This window comes from Osmerus mordax, chromosome 25 (assembly GCF_038355195.1).
Source record: "Osmerus mordax isolate fOsmMor3 chromosome 25, fOsmMor3.pri, whole genome shotgun sequence".
Lineage (NCBI taxonomy): Eukaryota > Metazoa > Chordata > Actinopteri > Osmeriformes > Osmeridae > Osmerus > Osmerus mordax.
The window spans coordinates 8,530,534-8,556,631 of NC_090074.1; the positions used below are offsets into that span (position 1 = coordinate 8,530,534).

The 26,098-nt window shown below is 43.0% G+C and overlaps 2 protein-coding genes across 4 annotated transcripts in view; one reads left to right on the plus strand and one right to left on the minus strand.

The window, feature by feature from the left end:
- LOC136933698 (rap guanine nucleotide exchange factor 6-like) overlaps window positions 1–26,098 on the plus strand; it is a 119,589-nt gene that overhangs the window by 65,239 nt on the left and 28,252 nt on the right. For all 3 annotated transcript variants that reach the window (XM_067229190.1, XM_067229191.1, XM_067229193.1), the window contains 4 exons: window positions 18,322–18,453; window positions 22,246–22,426; window positions 22,699–22,835; window positions 25,357–25,515. In XM_067229190.1, coding sequence (XP_067085291.1) covers window positions 18,322–18,453; window positions 22,246–22,426; window positions 22,699–22,835; window positions 25,357–25,515 — 609 coding nt within the window. The remainder of the gene's footprint in view (window positions 1–18,321; window positions 18,454–22,245; window positions 22,427–22,698; window positions 22,836–25,356; window positions 25,516–26,098) is intronic.
- Window positions 1–26,098, minus strand: part of LOC136933706 (homeobox protein MSH-D-like) — a 300,351-nt gene that overhangs the window by 56,630 nt on the left and 217,623 nt on the right. The window lies entirely within an intron of this gene.

A 26,098-nucleotide genomic window follows, 5' to 3' on the forward strand; every position in this document is an offset into this window, starting at 1 on the left:
GGGACAAGATCAACCACACTGCCCCCTTAGATGGACAAGCACAGGCATGCGCCACACACACACTCCTCTGTGGCACTGTAGAGATCAAACAGATAGAGGGGCAGAGAGTAAAAGTATGAGAAAGAGAGAGAGAGTTGCAGTAAGCAGGACTGTAGGTAGTTGAGGACAAAGCAGGCTGAATAGAAACTGTGCTGAGATCTATTCTCCCTGACTACCGGTTCCGTCACCAGTACATACTCAGCTCTGCAGGAAGGACCCTTTCGGACGTGAATGATAAAAATATAGGAGAAGAAGAAGGAAACACTAGTGACTTAAGATATCCCAAAGCCAAAGAGGATTATAATAGTTTTCTGCTGTTTTTTGGAGAACTTTTTGCATGGGGAAGTGTTCTCTGGTCCCAGAGTGTACCTGGACCAGTTCCACCGGGCCCAGTCGTCACTTTGGCCTCGGCTGAACTTGAGCTTCTTCAGAACTTCCTCTTTGGGCTGATGCCTCTGTGGCCATGAGGTTGCTACTTGCTGTTCTCTGGGTGTTCCATCTCGTCGTCTTGGAGATGATAGTTGGATAGAGCCGTTCATCTGCGGTTCTACAGCTAATCCTTGTTGTGGAGCGAGGGAAAGAGAGAAAGAACAAGAGGAGTGTGGTGAAGGGTCATTTCTGACACGTCTTCTCAAGGTTCCCCCTAGCACTTGCCTGCCAGCTGACAGTCTGAATGAACTGCAGTAACCAACGTTTGAGGACCAGTGCTGAGTATTTACCATCGTCAGGGCAACCCCGACAACACCCCTCCTCTCTCCCCTCACCCTCCCATCCACTCTTAACCCCACGGAGGACAAACCCTGGGGCAACCCCTGCCTTTTCTTCTCCTTTTCTCTGTTCTCTGGGTACTGAAAAGGGAAACTTATCCCCCTCCCCTCTTTGATCTGGAAATGGCTTTCCTCGTTCGTTGCTATGCCAACTGCCTGCAGCCGTGGTCCTCCAAAGTAAGTGATGTCCTAATGCCTTCTGTGACCAACCCTGGGCTGCCCTCGCTGAATATGTGTGTGTGTGCGTGTATTTGTTTGTTTAGATATATAATCTTTGTGAGTGTGTCCGTGTTCATTTGTTCACATAATTGCATCAGAATGTGTGTGCATACAGATATGCATACCCCCCCAACTCCTTAGTCTTGATAACTCCTACTTAACTACTATATACTAAACCTCATCAAGCATGTGAGGGGTGTAGCTAGGTGAGGGTTCTGTTCAGTTGAGGGGGGTGTAGCCAGGTGATGGGTCAGGGCTGCTATAAGTCTATCCCAATCCCAATAAAGCATTTTAAAGTGTTAACAAGGACTCTGATAATGAGGGAGAGGAGGTTGAGGGGTTTGGCCAATGGTAAAGCTCCATGGTAATGCCGGATGGTGACACTCTCTGGTAATGTCCCATAGTAATGCCCTATGGTAATGATCCCTGGTAACGAGCCATGGTAACACCTCATGGTAACACTCCATGGTAACATCCCATGGTAATGCTCCATGGTAACACCCCATGGTAGCCCAGACGCATAGCTGCCATCTCATGCAGAATAACAAGTTTAATCTCTCACCCCTGGAATTCTTATTAGTGTGTTTTCCAGCTGTGTTTACACACACGCAAACACACACACACTGGCTGCTTAGTGTGGTTAAGGGCCTTGTTAATTGGAGCTGATGTGAACCGTCTTTGGTGGGCAGGTCTTCTAAAGGTTAATTCAGTTTTCCTATTTTGGCCCGTTAGCTTCAGAACCGTCTGAAACACCTGTATGGAGTGAAGCTGTATTTATGTCAGGAGCCAGAATCTTATGTCTTGTAGCATGGTCTCTACTACTAGTGTAAGTGCTGGGGAACTGTTCATGAAAATCTGTTCATTAGGGTTTTTGTGCAAATGTATCGTACAGACATAAAATTGTGCAGATCAGTATGATTATGAGCCCAATTGGCCAAATGGTGGTGCTATATAGTTAATGTTAAAACCATCACATTTTCAAGCCAGGCCCCCCACACCGTAAATTGGATTGACTTTGGACTACAAATCACTACTGGACCACCGTTATCAAAAACGGTTGTATTTTGAAACTGGGGCTTGTTTTTCAGGGGCTTTTATTTTGAAACTGGGCCTTGATTTTTCAGAACTAAAGCCTTTGTATCCCATAGACATATAATAACTAGACCAAGCCAATGAGCTCTTTAAAGATGGCGGCCCCATTAATTTCTATCGAAAGTGCTCAGTGGTGCAGTGAGGCAATCGAGAATGAGAAACGGACCGTGCCATCTTTCAACTTCCAGCTTGTCCGGTCTTGCGCAGAACAGTGGCTCGCCATGCTCCTAGCTCCGAGGCTCGTGCACGCTTGCAACCAGCTGTACACATCATACTTCGGGATAAGCAGTTGGGAGCGTGTAAGCTAAGGCATTGTAGTAGAATCTGAAAACTGGCAGAATGGGGTACAAGGTCGATCAAGAAGCAGATACATCATATGAACTTTACGAAAATTGTATGTATTGGTACCGTATTCCTTTGACTTGGTTTTAAAAAATATAGGCCAATTCTAGATGGAACTCACCACATACATTGTTATTTTTGCTTCATGTTTTTAGTAGCCTATGACTGCCTACATATTGTGGCAGATTCAATTTACTGTAAACTTGAATACCTGGGTCTGTCGTTGTTCTAGCTCGGCAAAGCAAGCTAAGTGTGTTACTATTATGATGATGATGATTGTTGCTTTATTATTACTAGCTTACTGTTATTTTTAATGCCATCATTGTGGTGTTAACTGACATAACGTTCGATAACCATAACAAAATTGTTTTTATCAGACATGATTTGTTCTGGCTTGAACCCCAGTATGCCGCTATATTTTTTATCTACCACAGTACCACATTACTGTTTTAAGTACCACACTACTGTTAAGTGACACTTCTCCAATCAGCACTGGACTCTAGCATTCAGCATAATTAACAGTATGGTCGATTGAGGAGAAGTTGTTAACAATTTAATGAAACCTGGCTGCTTGTCTCGCCAAAGGGGCAACATCTCTGCTTCCTCCCACTGTATGAAAATTAAGACAAAATATCCCGGATACGGGTGCTGGATCTTGCGCTGGTGATGTCATTTGGAACCAGAGTCTGCGCAGTAGTGATTGGGTTAATTTTCAACCACTTCTATTACAAGATAGAGGAAATCTTAGAGCATAAGAAATATACACAATTATGTGGGCAATGTAGAACAGCAGACAGATTAGAAATATATCCTTTAGTTTAAAAGTTATGACCATTCTAGTGATCCCCCCCCCAAGAAACTAGCTTGCTAGTGCAGCTAGCTATACTCCTTTCCATAGCTAAGGTAGTCAAAGGTTTGACCACCTGATTCCACAATCAAATTGGCCAAACAAGTTAAAGATATTTAGGGTACATAGTGTAGCTAGCTAATTTTTTATTTACCAAGTTTCACAGAAATCTGCAAAAAATGAGGCTATACAGAACTACTACGTCAGTAGCTGCCTGTCATGAACGCAGAAGCCTGATTGTGTAATTTTGTCCGAAACTTGCTTTACTCCTACAAACAAATGCTTTGTAACTAAAAGGTTTTGACTTTTAATTGAGTTTATTCATTTATTAATTCACGCCCAGTAACCCCTTGACCAAATTAGATGTGCTTTTAGCTTATGTTGTCATGAGTATCTGGCAGTTTTTAGAAATAAAATCTGTGATTGGACGGCGAACACGGAACACTTTGCATTCTCTATTGGCTGACAGTGCCCTCATTTTTGATTGGCTGGCTGCTCCTCTCTGACCCCTCCCCCCAGCAGGAGAGGGAGACAGAAAGACACAGAAAGAGAGATTGTCAAGGAGTCATCAAAAGAGAGAGTGTGAAAGAGAGAGAGACGGATAGACACACAGAAAGAGAGAGACAAAGCGAAAGCAAGAGAGAGAAATAGACGGCGAGAGAGCTAGAGCCAAGGTCTTCTTCACAGTCATGTATTAATCATAGAGCCCGTCCACCTCACTAATGGTGCTCTCTTCTTTGGATCTGGATCTCTGTCTCTTCATTTGGTCAGCCCTGGACTCGGGCTCTGGAGGAGGGGGGGGGGGTGAAGAAGGTTAGCTTGTCTGGATGGGGAAGGGAGGTTAGCTGGTCTTGAGGATGAAGGAGGTTTACTGGTCAGGGGAATGAGGGGGTGTCCTATCCTCCTCTGAGGAGTTTCACATGGGGTGAGGGGGTTGAGGGAGTTTGGCTGGTCTGGGCCGGTCCTGAACAACACCAAGCCTCCACTACATCACCTTTCCCCCCTGTCAAGTGAAACTCTGGTATGTTACCTGGAGTATTATTTAATAGTGTACAAAGTGTAATTAAACGACGAGCGAAAGTATTCAGAAATCAGCTCTTCGAAAATCAATCCTCTTTTGCTGTGGTGATATATGGGGCTAGGATTATGTTGAAGCCCCAGGAAAACCAAATCCATAAAATCGTTAACTATTTAATTTAGGATCTTATGTACATATTAGTAAGCATCTAAAAGTATAAGACATTAGTTTGAATCAAACATCGAAACATTGTCATTGGGTGTGCTCAAGCCTTCGGCGAGAGCACAACCTTTGTTCTCTCACATATATATTATTATTATTATTATTTTTTTCTTTTTGCCCCCCTAAAACTCAGTAAATACTTGGCCTACATAGACAACGTAGGTGTCAAAAGTTTCGTCTTGGTAGCGATTGAGTTGCTTCTATTGGAATTTACGTTCCGTTGCATGGTTTAAGCTTAAATTAAGTTTTGGTGGCGAAAAGTGAAGCTAACGGTGGCTAATTTGCTAGCCACAGTCACTGACGTTACTAACGTCACTGCGTCACTAACGTCACGAAAACACGCGTGACTACCTTTGCCAGAACATTCGTTTAGCATCTGTTAACTTGGGGGATAGCTAGGCTAACTATAGCTTTACTGCAAGGCAGCTGCAGAAACGCCACAAGAAAAGAGGCCAGGGTGATAACTATTTACTCATTTTACTTTGTGATATGACACACAATTGTGATGTGTAATGTACAATATAAGCTGATATTATTAAGGAAGTACATCTACTTTCGGAAACAGTAGTCTACTATTTCACTGAAGTATTAGCATCATGACATTAGCCTGTGTTTCCCGGGCAACACATACTACAGTGGTCTATGATGTAGCGTTATCTGTTTTCAATCGTTAAAATAAACATTCCTCACATATACATTTTCGTTGTAGGATTTATTCTGACATTAGAAAACGATTTGTTGGTGAAATTACCATTACATGTGGTTTCAAACCAGTGTAGCTCACTGCAACGCTGTAGCTTACGCGAGACACACTACAAAAACATCTAGCTACAGTACACAGCTGTTTAGGAAGTCAAACGGCGACAGAAAATGTTCGGCACTCCCCTTACTTAAATCAAAAGTCTATCTAACTACTAACCTGAACTTCATTGCCACAGCCTAAACGTTGTCAATCTGTTCATGAAAATAATTAATTTCAGCCTAAACCGTACAACGGAACGTTAAATCCAATTCAACCAACGCAATCGCTACCAAGACGAACACAGCAGTAGCCTAGTACTGTACCGTAGTAGTACAATTTACCGGGGCAGCTTCTCAACACAGGGCTATATCGCATTTTGCGTTGTTACTGACAATGATCGCTACCAGTGAGCTTTTTATGAATGAGCAATTTTCCACTAAATAAATGTCAAGCTTATTTACGTTTTGGGGGGCATATTTTCAGTTAGCAGATGGTACCGTTTGAATTGCGATTCCATCTTCTACTGCCGGGTAACGTCGTAGAATAATCTTCAAAGGGGTTGTTTATTCATGAATGAATGCAATATGAGTAGGCTAAATGCCTGAAAATATCATGAGAAGAGAAAAACTTAAAATGACGTTTAAATCATAGAGATTAGGTCAATTTTTACACCGGTCTGCAATAATGTCACGAAAACACGCGTGACTACCTTTGGCAGAACATTCGTTTCGCATCTGTTAACTTGGGGGATAGCTAGGCTAACTATAGCTTTACTGCAAGGCAGCTGCAGAAACGCCACAAACAAAGAGGCCAGGGTGATAAATATTTACTCATTTTACTTTGTGATATGACACACAATTGTGATGTGTAATGTACAATATAAGCTGATATTATTAAGGAAGTACATCTACTTTCGGAAACAGTAGTCTACTATTTCACTGACATATTAGCATCATGACATTAGCCTGTGTTGCCCGGGCAACACATACTACAGTGGTCTATGATGTATCTGTTTTCAATCGTTAAAATAAACATTCCTCACATATACATTTTCGTTGTAGGATTTATTCTGACATTAGTAAACGATTTGTTGGTGAAATTACCATTACCTGTGGTTTCAAACCAGTGTAGCTCACTGCAACGCTGTAGCCTACTGTACCCGAGACACTAGTGTGAGTAGCTAACAACAACTCCTCAGCTGTTTAAGTCAAACGGCAACAGAACATGTTCGGCACTCCCCTTACTCAAAAGTCTTTCAGTAGGGAAACTATCTGACTACTAACCTGAACTTCATTGCCACAGCCTAAACTTTGTCAATCTGTTCATGAAAATAATTAATTTCAGCCTAAACCGTACAACGGAACGTTTAATCGAATTCAACCAACGCAATCGCTATCAAGACGAACACAGCAGTAGTCTAGTACTGTACTGTAGTAGTAGAATTTACCGGGGCAGCTTCTCCACACAGGGCTATATCGCATTTTGAGTTGTTACTGACAATGATCGCTACCAGTGAGCTTTTTATGAATGAGCTATTTTCCACTAAATAAATGTCAAGCTTATTTACGTTTTTGGGGGCATATTTTCAGTTAGCAGATGGTACTGTTTGAATCGCGATTCTATCTTCTGCCGGTAAAGTCGTAGAATAATCTTCAAAGGGGGTTCTTTATTAATGAATGAATGCAATATGAGTAGGCTAAATGCCTGAAAATATCACGAGAAGGGACAACTTAAAAGGACGTTTAAGTCATAGAGATTAGGTCCATTTGTACACCGGTCTGCCAAATGTATTCGTTTTGATTCAGCCTGTCAGCTGCCTCTTGCAGGGGAAATGAGAAGACATCATATTTCATTCTAAACTTCACTCGTATTTTGAGTTGTAAATGAGCAGCAAAAAAAAGATGCTTTTAAATCTATGTAATCTTTATAAATAATAAGTAGGCCCGATGCATTTTTATATAAAATATACAGACCCCTGTGCAACCGACGCAAGCAAGCACACCCTACAATTTCCCCAGAAATTGTATCCTCTCTAGTTTCAGTTGTTGTAACGTTCCTGACAGTGGGTTTGAATTGAGAGGGGTTATGCTAAGGTATTTATTACTAAATACATTCTTCAGACCAATCATAGAAAAAATCCATGTCCTTTGTCCCACCTCCAACAGGCGCAACTGCGACAACATCAACTCAAACTGAAAGATATTTAAGATAGAATAACAATATGGCACTAGCTAATTCTACAGAGCCATCATTTAGCATTGTATTCACTAGTGCATAGTGCCCCTGATAAAATCTGTGGCACACACACAGATTCCTGGAACTACAGATGATGTCGGTGACACAGATTTCTTACCAGCACAAACATCTAAACATTTAGTTCATAACAGAAGTCATTACATACACAATGGTTGAGCCAGTCATAATTGTAGGTCTAATTTCACCTTACAGCGCTTGTACATTTGCAATGTGCTGGCAGTTTTGACATCAGTAAACACATCAATTCATGTAACAATTCACTTATCTATATATCTGAAAGTATATCCAGTTTATATTGTCGTTCTGTTAGCTAGCCCCAGCCCCTTGAAAGCACCTGAATATCGTTTGTAGCTTAAACACAAACTAACTTCAAAATAACTAAATACAATTTCTCAATTACGCTTAATTTAATTTCATTGCGAATGTCTTTGTTAATCGCATTAGTTAAATCTCGGTAGCCTACTGCACTCCGTTGGATTATGAAAAGGACACCTGAATAATATTAACTTTGAGTTAATTGTTAAGTTAAGTTGTTGAGTTAAACTTTGAATATTAACCAGAGTGCCCGGTTCTCGAAATATCAGACCAGACTCGCAGCAGACCAGAGGACCAATCAGAGTGAAGGGGCTGTGACGCGAAGAGAGCAAGTCAAGCTGCGGCGAATAATGTTTTCTTAATTTTTCATTGTTTGATGTTGAAATGCTTATCCAAACTACGTCAATCCCGGCACTGCACTCCGTTGGGTTATAAAGAGGACCTATGCAGAATATGAACCCCACCCTAACGTTACATACGGCATCTAACGTTGCGTATGTAACGTTGTGCTAACTATCTATTTTAATAATAGAGTAATATAGACAGCAAAGCACTTTGTAGCTCACCATTCAGTGACCATTTGAATGGAATGATTTTCAGATGGCAAGGCTTCTGCTCTGTCTTCTGATTATGAATCAGATGGAATAAGTGGATTTATTTGCGCTATTGCTGTATGTGACTGTTGCTATGAAAGATTGTTTGACATAAGCAGAGCTGTTGAGATGTCAATCGACCAGCCACGCCTACACAGTTTTGAGAAATGGTCTAAACAGGAAGATTAGCTGGTTTTAAACTAGGGTTTCTAATAGTTAGAATGTTTATTTTAATTCAGATTTTTTTTGTGGATGCTTAATGAGATGCTAAAATTTGATATCATATATACATTTTGACTATTTGAAACACATTTTCTTGTGGCTTTACATTTAGTCATTTTTAGTCATTTAGCATTAAATGCATAGGTCATGGTGGTAGTCTCACCATTCATAATCTCCTCAAATAACTACACACATTAGGGCTTTGCTGTGCCACATGGTGTGATTGATTTGATGAATCATTTGAAAGTAAACATAGATAGTGACAGTCAGGCAGTAATGGTGTTACAACAGTCACAGAGAAAGAGATTCACAGCTCCCAGCCCAGGACCACTCTCAGGGCAGAGAGAGATCATAGGTGGAGCTTTCCCCGTTGTCATCACAAGGGACGTTTACCCAGTTCTTTCTCCTGACCCTGAACATCTATTCAACCTGACAAATATAATATACACAATCTACTCTTATCAACAGCAAACTCTCATGAGAACATATAATTATATTTACTATTTGTATTTTTATATTGTAAATTATTTGGCTACTTTATGTTTTTTTTTTTTTTATAAGTATTAGGTAGACTTGTACCTTTAGTATAATTAGACCACATATTTAAGTTTTAGGATTCCTATATATTTAATGTATGCACCTTCCTGCCAAAGTAAATTCCTTGTCTGTGCAAACTTTCATGGCGAATAAAACCCTTTATTTCTGATATTGATTAGTGAATAACATAAGTACACAGGAAATCCCATTTTCCTCCACTATGCCCTGTGAGACCGTGACTGCCTTAGACTGTGACTCTTGTGATCTTTCCATTTGACCTTTGCGATGTTGCGTAATGCGGTTATGAAGCCTTGAATTGACAGACTTACTATCAGACAGCCACCACTGGGAGTGAGAAAGACAGACAGGAAGGCAGAGAAACGAAGGCAGAGAGACGGCCAGGAAGGCAGAAAGACAGACAGGAAGTCAGACTGACAGAGAAGGAGAGAGACAGGTAAACAGGTACAGTACCCTTTCAGTCTTGCTGACATAGCTTAAAAGAAAGACACAAAGAGAGGGTGAAAAAGAGAAGGAGACAGAGGAAGAGGTTTCAGTGGAGATGAAAGATAATTTACAGTGGATGGGATATTAGGGGCTTTACCTGTGTTGGTGTATGTGCATGTGTGTTCGGCCTTGCTTCTAAAGCAAGCAATATTGATCCTTACCACCCAGACTTCCTGTCCAAATGACACCTTAACCCTCCCTAGACACACACATACACCGACACGGAACACATGAATCTACTCAAGTCTATTCATCATTGTATCGTTTTTGACCTGGATCTGTTGAGAAATAAATTGGAACAGATCATACCTCTCAGTCCACTGAGGTGACTGTATGACTGAATCACACACTGTCAGATGTTTGCATATGTGGGGGCAAGCACTGTGTGTGTCTGTTTGTGTGTGTGTGTGTCTGTCTGTCTGTGTGGAGGGTAGGGACAGCAGGATAGATGGTGTGTGTGTGCATGCGTGTATGATTCCCATCCTTGTTTGTAGTGTTAGGGACTTAAATGGCCTGTGAGGGTTTATGTCTATGCGCACACACACACACACACATTAGAGGATCCATTACTGACTTCCCCAGCACCTCTCTCCTCCAGGTCTGCACAGGACACCCTAATGGATGATATTCAAGGGCATTTTTCTATACAAATGGGATGTGTGCATGCACACTTGTTTATGTACCTTTCCAGTCAGATTGAGTCTGAAGCGTGTGTGTGCCTGCAAGCTAAGCCAGCTAACACCTAGCTGACGATCTGTGTTGCTGTGGCACAGCAGGGCCGGATCCAGAGGGTGCAGGGGTGGGCTTTAGGCTACCAAGAGCAGTCCTCATGGATATTTGTAACAGTCACCCGTCTTCTATCTCAGATCAAACCATTTCTTTTTCACTTCATCATTTCTGCGCCCATCTCCAGATATAGCGTTCACTGCATGAGTAATTGCATTCCATGCATCGGTTTTATTTACTGCTTTGTATCCACCGCTGACGCTAAATATGATGTGCGTTTGTCGCTAACTTCTTGCAGCAGTACCTCCACTTCAGTGTTTTTCTTTCTTTTGGAGTCGAGGCCTCCATCATCTTTACCACGTCTTTTCGACATTTCTCTGAGTGTGCACACGGGCCTGCCATCTCATGCCCCTTTATGGGAATTAACGGGGCGTTTACCTATGCTAAATAGGAGCAACGGGGCATGAGCTTTCAACTTACGACATATTGGGATTCATCATTATAAGACCACACCTGCGAACAATTCTGCTGTTTAGGAACACGTCATGAATCACACGTTTACTTTTCTTAGGAACTTTCTTAAGAAAAAATGTAAGAATTAACTTAGGAAGATATTGGTGAATGAAGCCAACTGAGCGGCCGCGACATCCGACGGGTTTCCCCAGGCCTCCACACATATTTTTTGAATACATTCGGGCCATAAGTTTTGGCAATGACAAATGTTGTGTTTTGCAAATCAGAATGATTTGATTGATTTCGCCTGGCTTGAACTAGTTCACACTTTCCCCTGTGCTGATGATATGACTTACTGAAATTATGTTAGCAGTCATTTTATGACAAGGCCCAGCAAGCTTTGCAAACACAAAATGTATGTCGCTCCCAATACTTTTGGCCACGCCTGTATAGTAGGCCCTCTCTGAGGGCCCTGACAGTTCCACACTTCTGTCAACTGTCCACAAACTTTGCAGCGCACCTCTCTTGCTGCTGTCCTCAAATCTTTTTCCACCCAACTAACCAATCACCATTTAGTAAAAAGACGTATGATTGGCTGAGCCGAAATTGACAAAATACAGAATACGAAACAAAGGAAAGGAAATAAGATGTACAGCTAGTTTGATAGCCTGCAGGTTGTAGGACTGTCTGGCTGTTTCCTGTCTGTCTGGCTGTTTGTGTGCCTGTGGGCCGCAGGTGCCAGTAACAACACAGACAGAACCCAGGGGTGGGAGAGCCCCTGCATACATCCCTGGGTCAACCTGTAAGAGCTTATTTGTGTTGGAGGTAGAGGACAGGAAGCATATGTACTGTATGCTCCAGGGGGCCATGGGAAGGTGTGTTTGTGTGTGACCGAGTGAGTGTGTGAGCATGTGTGTGTGTGACCGAGTTAGTGTGTGAGCATCTGTGTGTGTGAGTAAGAGTGCTCTGGTTCTGGTGGACAGGTTGTGTGATATTGTCCTTGAGTGGGTTGGAGCTGGCCATGGCTGTACTTCCTGAGAGATCCCAGACAGCTTTCTCATACACACACACCCACACACATCTCCACACACAGGACACATGGGGAACCCTGCCCTGTCTCTCTGTATTTGTTTCCCTCCCCCCCTTTTCTCATATTTATTTCTCTTTATGTCCAGTTTATATCTCTCATTTGTTCTCTCCCATCTCCCTTTCTGTCATCCTCTCATTACCTCTCTCCTTCCCTCCTTCCCTCTCTTGTTCACTCTTCCAATCATCAATGCTTCTGTCATCCTCTTGCCTCTCTTCTTCCCTCACTTTCCATCTCTCTCTTTGTTCCTAACTTTGTTCCTCTCTCTGTGTGTGTCCCACTGCTACTTGTGTATGACAGAGAAGACCGGTCACTAGTGGAAACGGGGAGGCACTGGCCACAGGTCACTGTCACTCGATTATTTCATGAATATTCACGAAGCACATCAGTCTGCGCTGACAGTACTGAATGTCTGTCTCTGCACAGCATCCCTTGCTACTTCTCACATCCTTCCTCTTTTTCTCTCTGTCCCTCTCCCTGCTTTTCCCATCCCTCTCCATGCTCTATCTATCTCTGTCCTTGCTCTCTCCATCCCTCATCTCGTTTCTTCTCTCATCCTTTCTCTTTTCCTCCATCCTTTCTCATTTCCATCCCGACATACTCCTCCCTCTATCTAGCTCCACCCCCTCTCTCTGTCTTCCCCGTGTTTGCTCTCTCTGTCCTTTCTGCCCTCCTTCTGTATCTTTCCTTGCTCACTCCATCCTCCCTGCTATCAGCTCTCAGGGTGAAGACTGTTCTCCCCTCTACTCTCTTCTCTGTCCCATCCTCTCCTTCACCTCCAATTCTAACTTCCATTCAGGACTCCCTTGTGTTCTTTTCCTCTTTCTCTCTAACATATTCACTATGTCTCTTTCCATCTCACACACACATCCACACACTTTCAAACGGTACATGAGTGATTAAAGAGAATAGAATAGATATTAGTATGTGAACAGTGGCTGACAGTTCTTGAAGGCAGTGAGGGTGTGTGTGTGTTTTTTTGTGGTCCTTAAAAGTTTACGTGCTATATCTACGGAGTTCCTACATTTAGAATTAGTATTGGGGTTGTAATTACATTAAGAGTTGGGTTTAGGAGTTAGAGATAGGTTTTATGGTTAGAAGCTGTTATTAGGGAAAACAAGGTTTTTAATGGGACTGAATTGTGATTCCTCACAGTAATAGCTATACACACCTGTCTACTAGGCTGTATATTTTAGTTAATTCTCAGCTCTTGTCTATTGGAAAGTCTAGCAATACTGACATCTACAGGGCTGTCTTCATGGCTATAGCCCTTGACTGTTCTATAAGCTTCCTTAGTTCCTCTTGCTTTATTTGGATGGTCATTTTATGTAGCTGTGGCGACTCTCAGGGTTCCAATCCTCCCACAGTCTCCCACTCTCCCTCCCAACTCTCCCCCTCTCTCTCCTATCTCTCCCTATCCCTCCGTTCTCCCCCTCTCTCTCCTGTCTTCCCTTCCCCCTCTCTCTCCAGTCTCCCCCTCTTCTTCCTGTCTCCCCCTCTCTTTCCTGTCTCCACATCTCCTCCTGTCTCCCCCTCTCTTTCCTGTCTCCACCTCTCCCTCCTGTCTCCCCCTTTCCTCTCCCTGCCTCTTCCCTCCTGTCTCACCCCCTCTATCCCTCGTCTCCTCTTTGTCTCCCCACCCCCATCTTCTTTCCCAGCTGTCTCTCCTATGCGCCCTAAGGTTTGTCTGCTACTTTTTAGCCTGCCATATATCTCAAGACAACAAGAGGGTCAGGAAGGTTCAATCCCATAGCACGCTAATTACGACTCAAATATACGTGTGCATGTGCATGTCTCTGTGGGCCTGTGTGCATATGGGTGTGTGCATGCCTTCTTGTGTGAGTGTGTGTGTACGTCTGCATGTACTGTATGTTGGTGGTGCGTTAGGGAGCAGATCCTCCATGTTGATGTGATGGAGTCACACAGCAGAAGGAGGCCTGCATGTATATTTTATAATGAACAGTCATCATTCATTAGTGATGAGAGAAGGAGACCCCCCCCCCTCTCTGGAGAGGACAGGGGGGGGAGAAAAGAGGAGGAGGGGATTGGAGGGAGGGAGGGAAGAGAGGAGGAGGTGAGAGATGGAGGCAGTAGGGGAAAAGAGGGGAGAAGGGGAGAAGTGGAGGGGGTAGGGGAAAAGAGAGGAGGGTGTTGAGAGGGAAAGACAAGAGAGGACGAGGGGAGAGGTGGAGGGGATAGAGGAGAAGACAGAAGGAGGGGGTATGGAGAAGAGATAAGGAGGGGAGAGAAGACGAGAGGAGGAGGGGGTGGGAGAAGAGGAGAGAGGAGGGGAGTGAGAGCAATTGAAGATGGAGGTCTGAATGATGACCGTGAGACAGCAGTAATTAGCCAGACACACAGAAACACACGCATACACACACACAGAAAGTGTCTCCCCAAGTGCCCCATCTATTAGCAAGCTCCCCTCCTCCTCATTTTTCTCCAGCATCCATCTTCCCTCGCTTCCTCCATCATTACTGGGGGGAGGAGGGTGCAGGGTGGTACCAGCAGTTAGCCTAAGTGCTGGGGGGTTGGGGTCGGGGGGGGGGGGGTAGACTGAACTTGTTTAATATTGCAGTGGGGCATCACGGCTCTAACCAGCTGTAGGTGTAGAGACTGAGCGGGTGTAAGTAGTGTGTGGGTGTGTGCGTGTCTGGGCAGCGAGGTTGCCAGGTTGGCAGACGTGCAGACATGGAGGATGTTTGCAGTAGATTGACTCGCTCTCAGATGAGAACGTCCTCCCTCTCCCTCATCTGCTGTAGACTGGTAAGACGTGTGTGTGTGTGCCGGGGGGGGGGGGGGGGGGGGCACAGATAGTGACAGACGTGTGACAGAGAGATATATTTAAATCTAAACAGACATTACACAGTCTGTCTGTTTGGTGTGTCTGTGTCTGATCAAAAACTAAGGAAGACATTCACTATGTCCATACTGTGAGCATGGCCTGGCTACAGAGAGGCTGTGCTCTCTTTGCTTTCAAGGAAAAGTGGAGACAGAGCTCCATTTCCTAACCGCATGTGATCTTAAAAAACTAAAGAAACAAACATTCTTCTTCAGAATTTTGTCAAAATTGTGAAATTGGAACTTTCACAATTAGGAGACAAGTTCTGTTCAATTTTGTCATCAAAGTATGTACCAAGCTGCCAGTGGAACATTGGTATTATGCTCAAGGCATAACATCTTTTCAATTTAATTTATGACTTCTCCCTCTGTTCTATTCACACTGTGTAATGACAACTAGAATGTTCAGTGTGAGTATGTAAACATGTAGGCCTATCTTTATATGTGTGTTGTAAGTATGTATACTTTATTACTTTATTTATTATCGTACTGACACACACAGATCCTACAGCCAGCTGCCAACTGTCCGTTTTGTGTCAGTGGTTTCTTTGTTTGAGCAAGTGTGTATGGATGTGTGTGTTTTTGTCTATGTCTACAAAATTGCTAGTGTTAAATTAAAACCCAAATCCAATAAAAAAACAATGTTTATTTTAACACCGGAAAAGTGTCTATATGCATCCACACTATACTGTGGCGTGTCAAAGTAACCCTTTGATAGTGTTAAAAAGTCAACACCAATTGGAGTTTATTCAACACTCTACATTGTTACAAATCAACACCACTTAACACTTAGCCTTAAGGTGTTATTCAAGCAATTTGCCATTTGTCTTTTATTGAAGTTACTTGTATTCACAATATATGTTCTCTCATCATTCATCTCGTCATGGTGTATCAGAACCAGAGGTGGCACAACAGGTCCAAAAGTGTTGGGGAAAAATTTGGGAACCATCTGCACTGACTTGTTTTTTAATACAGTTTATGCTCGATGGCGTTAGCAGTAATGAGTTGTTGAGAGGGGTGGTCGATTGCTCTGCCTCTGGGCCCGGGTTGGCTGTAGCTAGGAGATCACTGTGACTGACATGTGCATTCACTTGTTGCAGTCAGCGTTTGAAGTAGTGCATTATAGTCAACAGAGTAAACGGGCTGAAATTTGGAGAAGTATTTGATCAACTTTTTTTTCTTCGTTTTTAATAGTAGATACATTAAATGCACTCAATACTCCCCTGAGTTGAAAGTGGTGTGGCGGGGCCCTACCACTTTGAAAAGTAGTGGGGCAAATGCATGCTTGCCACACGTGTGCCGGCGGCTCTGATCAGATCAGTCGCACAAATTACAGTGAACACATCACCTCTACAATTCAAAATACTCCATACAAGCATTGGCCGTATTTTAGCTCATCTCCTCTTGATGTGGACTGCTCCTTTATTTACTTTGCTTCTTCTGAATTGGTAAGGTAATCATAGCTGTCATTCTTCATTGGTATTCTTACAGATTTCAGGACTCCCTTGCACTCCACATGAGCCAGCATGTCTTTGGAATAAAGCACAAATCTCATTCTTAGCAACCTGATGTTTTTATACTTTGTTTACTGAATTTGTGATCGTGATAACTAATGACCTCACTGGTGTGAGTGTAGCCGGTGTGTATCGGGTAAAACTCACAAGTATGAAACAGGCCACTGGCTTCAACGAAGAGCTAGCTTTTCGTTGGCGTAGCTGGTAGTGGTCGCGCTTGGGAAGTCAGAGGTGGTGTATTCGATCCACAGTGAGGGATGAACATCGGTCCGGATACCTCTGACAGAGCAAGATCACGTCTCTTACATACAAACTGGTGGCATAAGACACAACGCACAAGGAGTACCAACAACCGCTACTGTGGTGCCGTGACCCGGATCACTTGGTTAGCTATCAGCCAACCTGCTGGTGTGTGGAGTGAGTGAGTAGAGGGGTGCATGTAGCCTGTGTGTATCGGTTAAACTCACTCCTCAACAGGCCACCCGCGTCAACGAAGAGCTAGCTTTTCATTGGCATAGCTGGTAGTGGTCGCGCTTGGGAAGTCAGAGGTGGCATGTTCGATCCACAGTGAGGGATGAACATCGGTCCGGATACCTCTGACAGAGCAAGACCACGTCTGGTGGCATAAGACACAACGGAAGAGGAGTACCAACAACGGCTACATGAGCACCTTGCCCTGTCTGTTATAATAAGTGGCTCGGCCTTGTTCAGTTAGAAACCTATTTGGTTCCTTACAAAACTGATGATTTCAATGGAAATATTCACAAGTTATGAAGCAAATATTCATTATAAAATATATGTGTTACAATAGTCTTGCTTACCGTGTGTGAAAATGTAGTTAAAAATTGTAGATTGAGTAGATGAAAATTGGAAAACGTTATATAATGGAGGGGCTTTGATCTGCCCCCATCAGTGTTCAATTGAACACCAATGGAGAAAATCTGATTTGACAACTTAACTGAGTCAAAGGCTCAACACTGGCAGTGCTATTTTATAACTGTGGGGTGTTATAACACCAACAATCTCTATTCAACACCGTCCTTTTCAGGGCTCGACATTAACTTTTTGAGGCACTTGTCCTTTGGACAAGTACATTAACGTTTTACTTGTCCATGCACAAAAGTCACTTGTCTGGGTAAAGATTTATCATTTTATGTTTTTGTGTGTGTTGACGTTAGCTAGCTAGGGTCGGCAACTGTGTACCTAGCAAACATTATCAGCATTTGTATCAGTTAAATCTACGTAGTTAAATATCAGCTAATATTCAACTGTAAAGTATCAGAGTCAGATGGCTGAGTGGTGAGGGAGTCGGGCTAGTAATCTGAAGGTTGCCAGTTCGATTCCCAGCCGTGCCAAATGACGTTGTGTCCTTGGGCAAGGCACTTCACCCTACTTGCCTCGGGGGAATGTCCCTGTACTTACTGTAAGTCGCTCTGGATAAGAGCGTCTGCTAAATGACTAAATGTAAATGTAAATGTATAGCTGCACCTTTTAAAGGATCCCTTGGTAAATCAGCCTCTGCCAGGTAAATTTTATAAAAAAAAAAAAAAGTTAACACTGACATTTAGTGGCAAAATCCATTGTTATGTCTACAAAATTATTTTTGATATAGTATAAGTTTAGCTAGCTTGCAAATACCGTCTACCGTTAGCTAGGATCGCTAACGGTAGGCTAATTGGTAGGCTATCCTCAGTATTCTATCTTGGGACGAAGCCACTTTTTTTGTGTTTTGCTAATGCATAATTTGGTCAAATAAAATCGGTAAAATAGATGTAATGAGTGGCACATGACGTGAAGTAACATGGCATTTTATTTTGTTTGAGTTTTAACTTGTCCAGTGGGGCAAGTAAATTTCTCTTCCCTAATTTTAACACATTTATGTGTTGAGTATATGTGTTTGTATCCATCTGGTATGTGTGTGTGTGTGCGTGTGCTTATGTCTGCTGGAGATCCTTTAACATCTGACTTCCTGTTTGTCTGAACAGCTTCCTGCAGACCTCAACAAGATGCACCTCACAGACCACATGCACCAGCAGTTGACACATGTGCCTCCCAGCCAATCGGGATGCAGCATCGCCAGCGACTCTGGGAGCAGCAGCCTATCAGACATCTACCAGGTAGATCACCATCCAATCATCTTACCCTCCTTACTAATTAGAAAGACTAGTGCACAGTGCCTGTGATGCAGTCAATGATGAAGATATCAGTGACACAAATAGAGATTTCTGGAATTATAGAAAGTGCAGTGCTTGTGAATTTTGTGCCTGTTATGCAGCTGCAGTTTTTATAAGTTGCTTCAGTACCTACATTTTGTCATTTATGCATATTATAAAAGCAATTACTCATTCATATGAACAAATTGCTAATGCTTTTGTACATTCATACAAATGAATGTAGCCTACTGTCTGCTGTTTCCTACATTGCCAATTGCTTTTTTGATGTTGATCAAGATGTATATTGGTTTTCTGTTAAATAGTCTAACCCTATCATTGTCATCCAAACCTTAGCTATATTTGACATAATTTCTCTTTTACATTTAGCTAATTTGATTAGGGGGGTGTTGGAGTCTGGTGGCCAGTTTTTGCAATCTGTCACAGAGTCTTTAATGAGTTTGTCATAGAAAGCGTTGCACTTGATAGAACTATTACATTTTCACAAACAACTCATCAGAGCAATACACCTACAGTATTTCAACTTCACACAGCGTCACGTGAGATCAGTGGCTCAAGATCTTAGTGGCGCTCAGCTCAATGCTGTGATGTATTTCTCACGTGAGCCAGCTCAACATGTCTGAAAGGCATCCATCGCGAAACATGGTGGCAAACTATTTTTTACCATTTTTATAGCGATCTCAAAGCGCTCATCCAAACAACGTAAATCGCGGAAACATACGTCCTTGGGTCCTCAAAGTAACAACTGCAAAATTACAACTTTGCACAGTGACCAATTCTCAAGTTAATCATTCCACTAAAATCCCACTATAAAACTTGCACAGACAGACACACACAAAAGATTCCTCGCATTATTGTACAGATGAATAGGATGCTATTGGCTCAATGGAAAAGGAGTGGTTTTAATCATCAGCCCTTTCTATCCTTACTCCCCTTGACACACACACACACACATACACCCCTCCTCTTCTTAGTTCCACCTTCCAGTGTAGCACATTATTGTGCTATCTGACTGGGCGTGTATGTTGGATAAGAGTCTCCCTCTCTCTTGCCACCTAATAAAGGTCACATAAGTCTGATTTGCTCTCTCTGGACCACCAGAGAGGCTGTCTTTCTTTCTTTTGTTCTCTTTTTCTCTCACTTTCTGTCACACTCAGGGCCTACTAATGATTTTGCGCCCACTTCAAACGTATTTGGTTGGCAACGTGTTGGTTGACGTCTTTGTCCAGTCACAAATATGTAAACAAACTATTCTACTCACCCTAAAAGGTTCAGCCTGGTCCAGGTATGCAAACAATCCGAACAAAAATGGATTGGTTACATTCCCAAAGGTCCAAACTATCTAACCAGTTTGTCCAAACAATGAATTATATCAAGACTTAGCCACAAACTTGATGCTTCATTCTGCTTTCGCCGATTCAATTTTTGCACTCTCTCACGCACTATCGCTCATAGGAAGAGATGTGCTTTGACTATTTACGATTGGAGACAGTCAAAATGGCCGGTACACTCTGCCCTTTCAATTGACACCTTGTTTGACCCAATAGGAGCTTCCATGCCCTGCTGACAGCCTTTTAAAGCCAACTAGGTCTGTGCGTCCTGCCCACTCGTTCTAAACACATTTCTCAAACTGGCTTTGAATGGCTCTGAAATGAGATTGTTAGCCTTGTAGCCAAGGAAATGCTGCAAATGCTAATACCCAACATGATAGGTATCTGTGGAGCCTTCACAATAAAAGTCCCGGGCGTAAAATAGATGGCACAAGCAGTGTTCTGTGTGCGTCAAAACTGAGGAGGCAGATAAAGCACTCCAATGTGTTCATGCTTTTGGTGTTTCAGCAATACTAAAGGGGGATAATATATGATAGTTCTAATTATCACCTTTCATTAGAGATAACAATGATGAAAAATAATACCTTTTTATCCTAAGTATTTGACCTTGGTTACAAAGGGTCATTTTGGAGTCTCTAAAAGGCCCTTTTAGAAAACTCCTGGATTTACTCTTATAAAAACATGTGTCAAATATGAATATATTGTGGTATTATGTTTGACTTTTGATTTGAATTGGGTAAGGCTTCAAGCTGTGGTCCAATTCTGTCTTCCAGCTAATATCTACCACCTCTTCGCCTCTTCAGGCCTCTGTTTTCAAAACAAAATCTAGGCGGAAATAGGAACTTAAACTTTCTTTGTGTTCAAGCTTCTATTACCATTCATCACCAGTAGGACTGACAGGGGTCCTGACAACAGGGGAACTTCAGAGGGTTAGCTTTCAAAAGAGACCACAGTCATGCATGTACTCCAAATGGTTCAAGAACAGCTTTCAATTTACTTTGGGTATGCTGTATAGGTGTTTTCAGGCACATTTAACAGGATGCTTAAGAGGTTTTAAGCAGCCATGCAATATTACAGTTCCTGGAATTTGTAATCTCGGTCCAGATTGCATTTTTTTTGTGTCGTGAATTTTTTGTGTTTGTTGTGAATTCCAGCCTTGTCTAATATTTAAATTAGCTGTTACCTCATACAAGCACATAAATTTCGTTATCACTAAATCTTTGTTTTTGCTATTTTGACTTTGGTGGCTGATCCATGATAGAAAGAAAGAAGGAGGCCCATTCAATTGCGCATTTAAATGCTCGCAATTTACGGTATAGTGGGCGGAGAAACGCGCTGCTTACCCGATGAACTGCAGATCTGGTAAATACGACGTAAACTGAAGTATCACAGCGTGCGCTTTGTGTGGGTTGGCCATGGCGCTGATAACGCTACGTTTGGAAATGTACGTACATGAGGGCCTCAGTCTCTCTCCCCCTCTCACTGTCAGACTGTTTGTTTTTATTATGCTGATGTTGGTTTTCAAGACTTCCCTGTTAATTCTTGACAATGAGACATCAATGCTGCCCCCTACTCTCTCTCTTGCTCTCTCTCTCTGCCTCTCTCACCCAACCTCCCTCCCCCAGTGTGATGTGTTGACGTGGGATGGAAGGAGGAGGAGAGGTTGAGAGAAGGCAAAAAAAAAAAAAAAGACTACATGTAAAATGTAAGAATGCACCTTATCCTGAAGGAGCAGCCAGACAGATGGCCTACAGTGTTAAACAGTCCACAGATCCAAGCCCCCCCTAACTCCAGGGCTGTTGGTTCGAATCCCATCTCTGTAGAGCCGTACCCTTCAAACATCTGTTCCAACAGCAGGACCTATATGGGAACCAGGAATAACACACTTTACATTCAAATGAAAAAATAGAATTTAAATTGTGATTGAATCATTATTACATATCAAAATCAGGGAGATTTCTGGGATTAGAGCAGATCCGTGGTTGGGTTAAGGGGTATGTTTCTAAAGACTAAAGAAGGATTGAAGGTATGGAAGAATTGGAGGGATGGAAGGTGTGTTTATTTGAGATCTTATCTGGGCTCAGGGCTAAGTCTTTCCAGGAGACAGAGAGAGAATATCTAGAATGTTAGTTGATGGAGGTCCTTTCTCTCACTCATCTCTAGATGTCATCTGTTCGGGACAATAATCTGTGCATCTGTTTTTTCTCCCTGCCTTCCGATCCTCCCTCCTTCTCCATGGTTCCTCCTTTTCACTCTCCTCTTTCCCTTTCTTCACCCCACTCCTCCCACATCCCTCCATCCTTCCTCCCCTCTCCTCTCTATTCCCCTTTCATCCCTCCTCTCTCTAATCCTTACCCCTTTCCTCCTCTCCCTCTTCCCTTCTTTCTCCCCGTCTCCCTCCCCCAAGGCCACAGAGAGTGAGCTGGGGGACGTGGACCTGTCTGGCCTGCCAGAGGCGGCGGTGGACTCTGAGGAAGAGGAGGAGGAGGATGAAGATATTGAGCAGGCGTCTGCTGCCCTCCTAGGGAGAGACCTGGTCAGAGAGTGTCTGGAGAAGGACCCTGCAGATCGCACCGATGACGACATAGGTAATACACACTTCTTCACCGACTGACTGTGCAATGCTTGGTAAAGATTAATATTTCTTACACACACACACACATTAGTCCTTTCGCCGGTCCTTACTAGAAACATTTTCTTGTCTTCCTCTTTCCCTCACTTCATATCCTTCCATCCCTTCATTTCTCTAATCCATACTCTTCCATCCCTCCCTTCTCCTTCTCTCCCTCCATTATTCTCACTTTCCTCTCCCTCCCTCCTTCCATCCCTCTCTTTCTTCCCTCTTCCGTCTCACCCTCAGAGCAACTGCTGGAGTTCATGCACCAGCTGCCTGCATTTGCCAACATGACCATGTCTGTGCGAAGTGAGCTGTGCAGCGTCATGGTGTTTGAGGTGGTGGAACACGCCCACACTCTCATCCTCCACAACAAACAAGAGGTACGGATGGAGGGGGAGAGGGGGTTGGAAAGAGGGATGGAAGGAGCGAGGGAGGGATGAATGAAGGGAGGGGGAGAGAGAGGGTGAAAAGAGGGATGGCTGGAGGGAGGGGGAGAGGAGGTGTAGACAAGAGGGATGGATGGATGGAGGGAGGGATGGATGGATGGATGGAAGAGGAGTGGGTGGATGGATGGTTGGCACGTTACACATACATGGTATGGACTTAATACACACACACCCCAAAGGAAACCTCCTGCAACCGAGTGTAGTCAATCATTTACTTAACCTCAGAACTAATTAATTAAGTTAAACAGATGAAAAAAGGGAAATTTGTTATGGCTCTCTGAGACAGGCAACCCCTTGACAAGCTAATAAATTACATAGCATGGACAGAACACTTCCTAACACTTGTGGATGCAATCTACATCAATAGGATGGAGTGGAATACACCAGAGATGGGGACTCGAGTTAAAGACTCGTACTCGAGTCGCACTTAAGTCGCATTATCATTGACTTGCGACTTGACTCACACTCGACGTATTGCGACTTCATACTTCACTTGGACTCTAGATGTAAAGACTCGTGGACAATACGAGTCATTAGAAAATACATAGGCCTACAGAAATCCTATAGCTTTCTGTCAGTATGTTGCTCTTCGCATTTGCGCCACAGCAGACTGACAGGAGAGAAGAAAATTAGAGCAAGAGAGGGGAGAAAGACAGCGTGGAATGGGACAAGCAAGCATGGCAGCTCCACACGTGCCTATTGTCATTTCGTTTGATTTTACCGATATTCAAAGCACAGGAACGAACAAGCACAGTGCAATATGCAAAACGTGTCACAAAAAAATAAAAGATGCAGGATGAACAACATCAAACTTCATCAGGCATCTTAAAACACACCAGGAGAGGTCAGTTTTCTGTAGTGTAGTGAAATGTTAGCCACGTACGTATGGTGGCTACAGTAGCTAAAGTAAACATGTGCAAGGGCAGGATATCGAGTGATGACTTGGCATTTAGTTAAGACTAACTAGCTGTCACATTCATGTACAGATACAGTATGACTATCATTTTGATTATTCATTCATAGACTACACCACTCTAGTGTAGGGTGACCACCATCAAACAAACCAAATGTGGGACGATTACTAAGTTTTTGTGGGACAATGTGGGACATGTTACCAACACTAAAAAATTACCTAACTGTTATATAATGTCTATCTAACTTAATAAAAACATTTGTATTATGCTTTGTTCTTTAGTACCTTCCAGAAAACACAATTACATCACAATATAATAACATGCCTTTATTTTACATGTCATTTAAATTCAACATCACTGAGCCCAAAGGCAGCAGGCATCATATACCCAGATATGTCCTAGCCCAGTCTTTACTTAAAGAACATTTTCTCTTTTTTGTTGCCATTATGCTGCCTTGTAAAATGTTCATTTTTAAAAGTCAGAATAACGCATATATGTTTTCAGACTGATGAAAATGCGGGACATTTTCTCAATATGTGACGTGCGGGACAAGGGGTGGAAATGCTGTGCGGTACAACACAAAGCGGGACGGGTGGTCACCCTACTCTAGTGGAGCTCACTTTGGTGAAGTTTTGTTGGCTACAGCAGTGCCCACATATTAGCTTATTGTTTAGATTATTATTATTATTATTTGCTGCTAAAAATTATTATTATTATTATTAAAGTTATTATATTCCTCAGCTACACAATAGATTCTTTTTTGTTGTTTTGTGTTCTCATTGGGAATTTGTAAGAAAGTTTTGACCTTCATTTAGAGGATGTTTTGAGCATGTTCTATTGCACAACATGCAACATGGTATCTAAGGATCTTAGCACTAGCTGTAAAATGTTGTTATACTGTTAATTAACCAAGCCAGTTGGCTAAACACTACTCATATTTGCAACAATGGCCTGGGTGAAATTAGGGTTAACTGTTCCCAGAACGGCAAAGCTTTCACTCCCACATTGCCACCCCATTATTGTAGAAAATGTTGAAAGTAAAAATCTCTCTTGTATTTTCGAAGAACACATCTTCATTCAAATATTCAAAATCGGTATGCTGTAGTGGTAATATGTCATTATGGTTGACACTTGTGACTTGACTCAGACTCTTGGTCAGAGACTCCAGACTTGACTCGGACTCTTAACTCAAAGACTTCAGACTTGACTCAGACTCTGATAAAAGGACTCGTGAACATCTCTGGAATACAGAAGCATATGTGCAGAAAGACGTATATACGAACGTACTTGTGTCTGCATGTTTGCCTGTGTGTGATGGACAGGCAGGATGGGAGTAGAGGATGGGTGTGAAGGTCAGAGAGAAAGAATCCTTCAGCCTTTACACTCATCCTCAGACAGGAGACAGTGAAATTACACAAGACTGGAGGAGAGGGGGATGAGAGGAGAGGGAAGCGAGTCTAAAGGATGAACTTCCTGTTTATAGTAAATCATCTACCCCTTTGGTGTTTGCCACTGCTGATGTCATCACTGTGCGCCTGCAGCTGGACCTGTGGTATGTGATCCTGAACGGGGCGGTGGAGATCAGCCATGAGGACGGCAGGATGGAGACCCTCTGTATGGGCAACAGTTTTGGTATCTCTCCCTCCCTGGACAAACAGTACATGAGTGGAGCGGTCTGCAGCAAGGGAGACGACTGCCAGGTGAGATCAGATCCTCTCTTTCTCGTCCTGCCATCTCTTCTCACTCCTCCTGTCCGTTCTCGTCTTCTCCTCCCCTTCCCTCTCCTCTTTTATCACTACTTTTAGTGTGATAAATCCCTAATCCCTGTGATACGCAGTCTTGTTAGTGCTAGGCCTAGTGTTGCTGACTGTAGAGACAGAAAACCACTAGGCCTGGCTAATGATAATATGCTATAAGTGAAAGCGTGGACTAGAGAAGAGGAAGAGGGTCTAAAATAGAGACAACGCTACAGCAGCAGTCTGCACAGAGACTCTTCTACTATGTAGTTTCAACCCTACCTCGTGACTGTTAATACCCAGTCCCCGACCACTTCCTCCTCAGCTCTGCATCACTTCCTATTAGAACTTCCAGAGGTTGGGGTGCAGCTCAGTGAGGCCAACGGGCTGAGCGTTACGGTGTGAGGGAGCGGCAGTCGCCCATCTGTTAGCGAAGACGAAGTACAAGGAATGTTGACTGGAACTGTATGTGGACCTAGAATACTACCCTGTGGAGCCCCACACTTCCAGTTGTGGCTGTTTCTGGACCTAAAGCTATCTAGCCTCC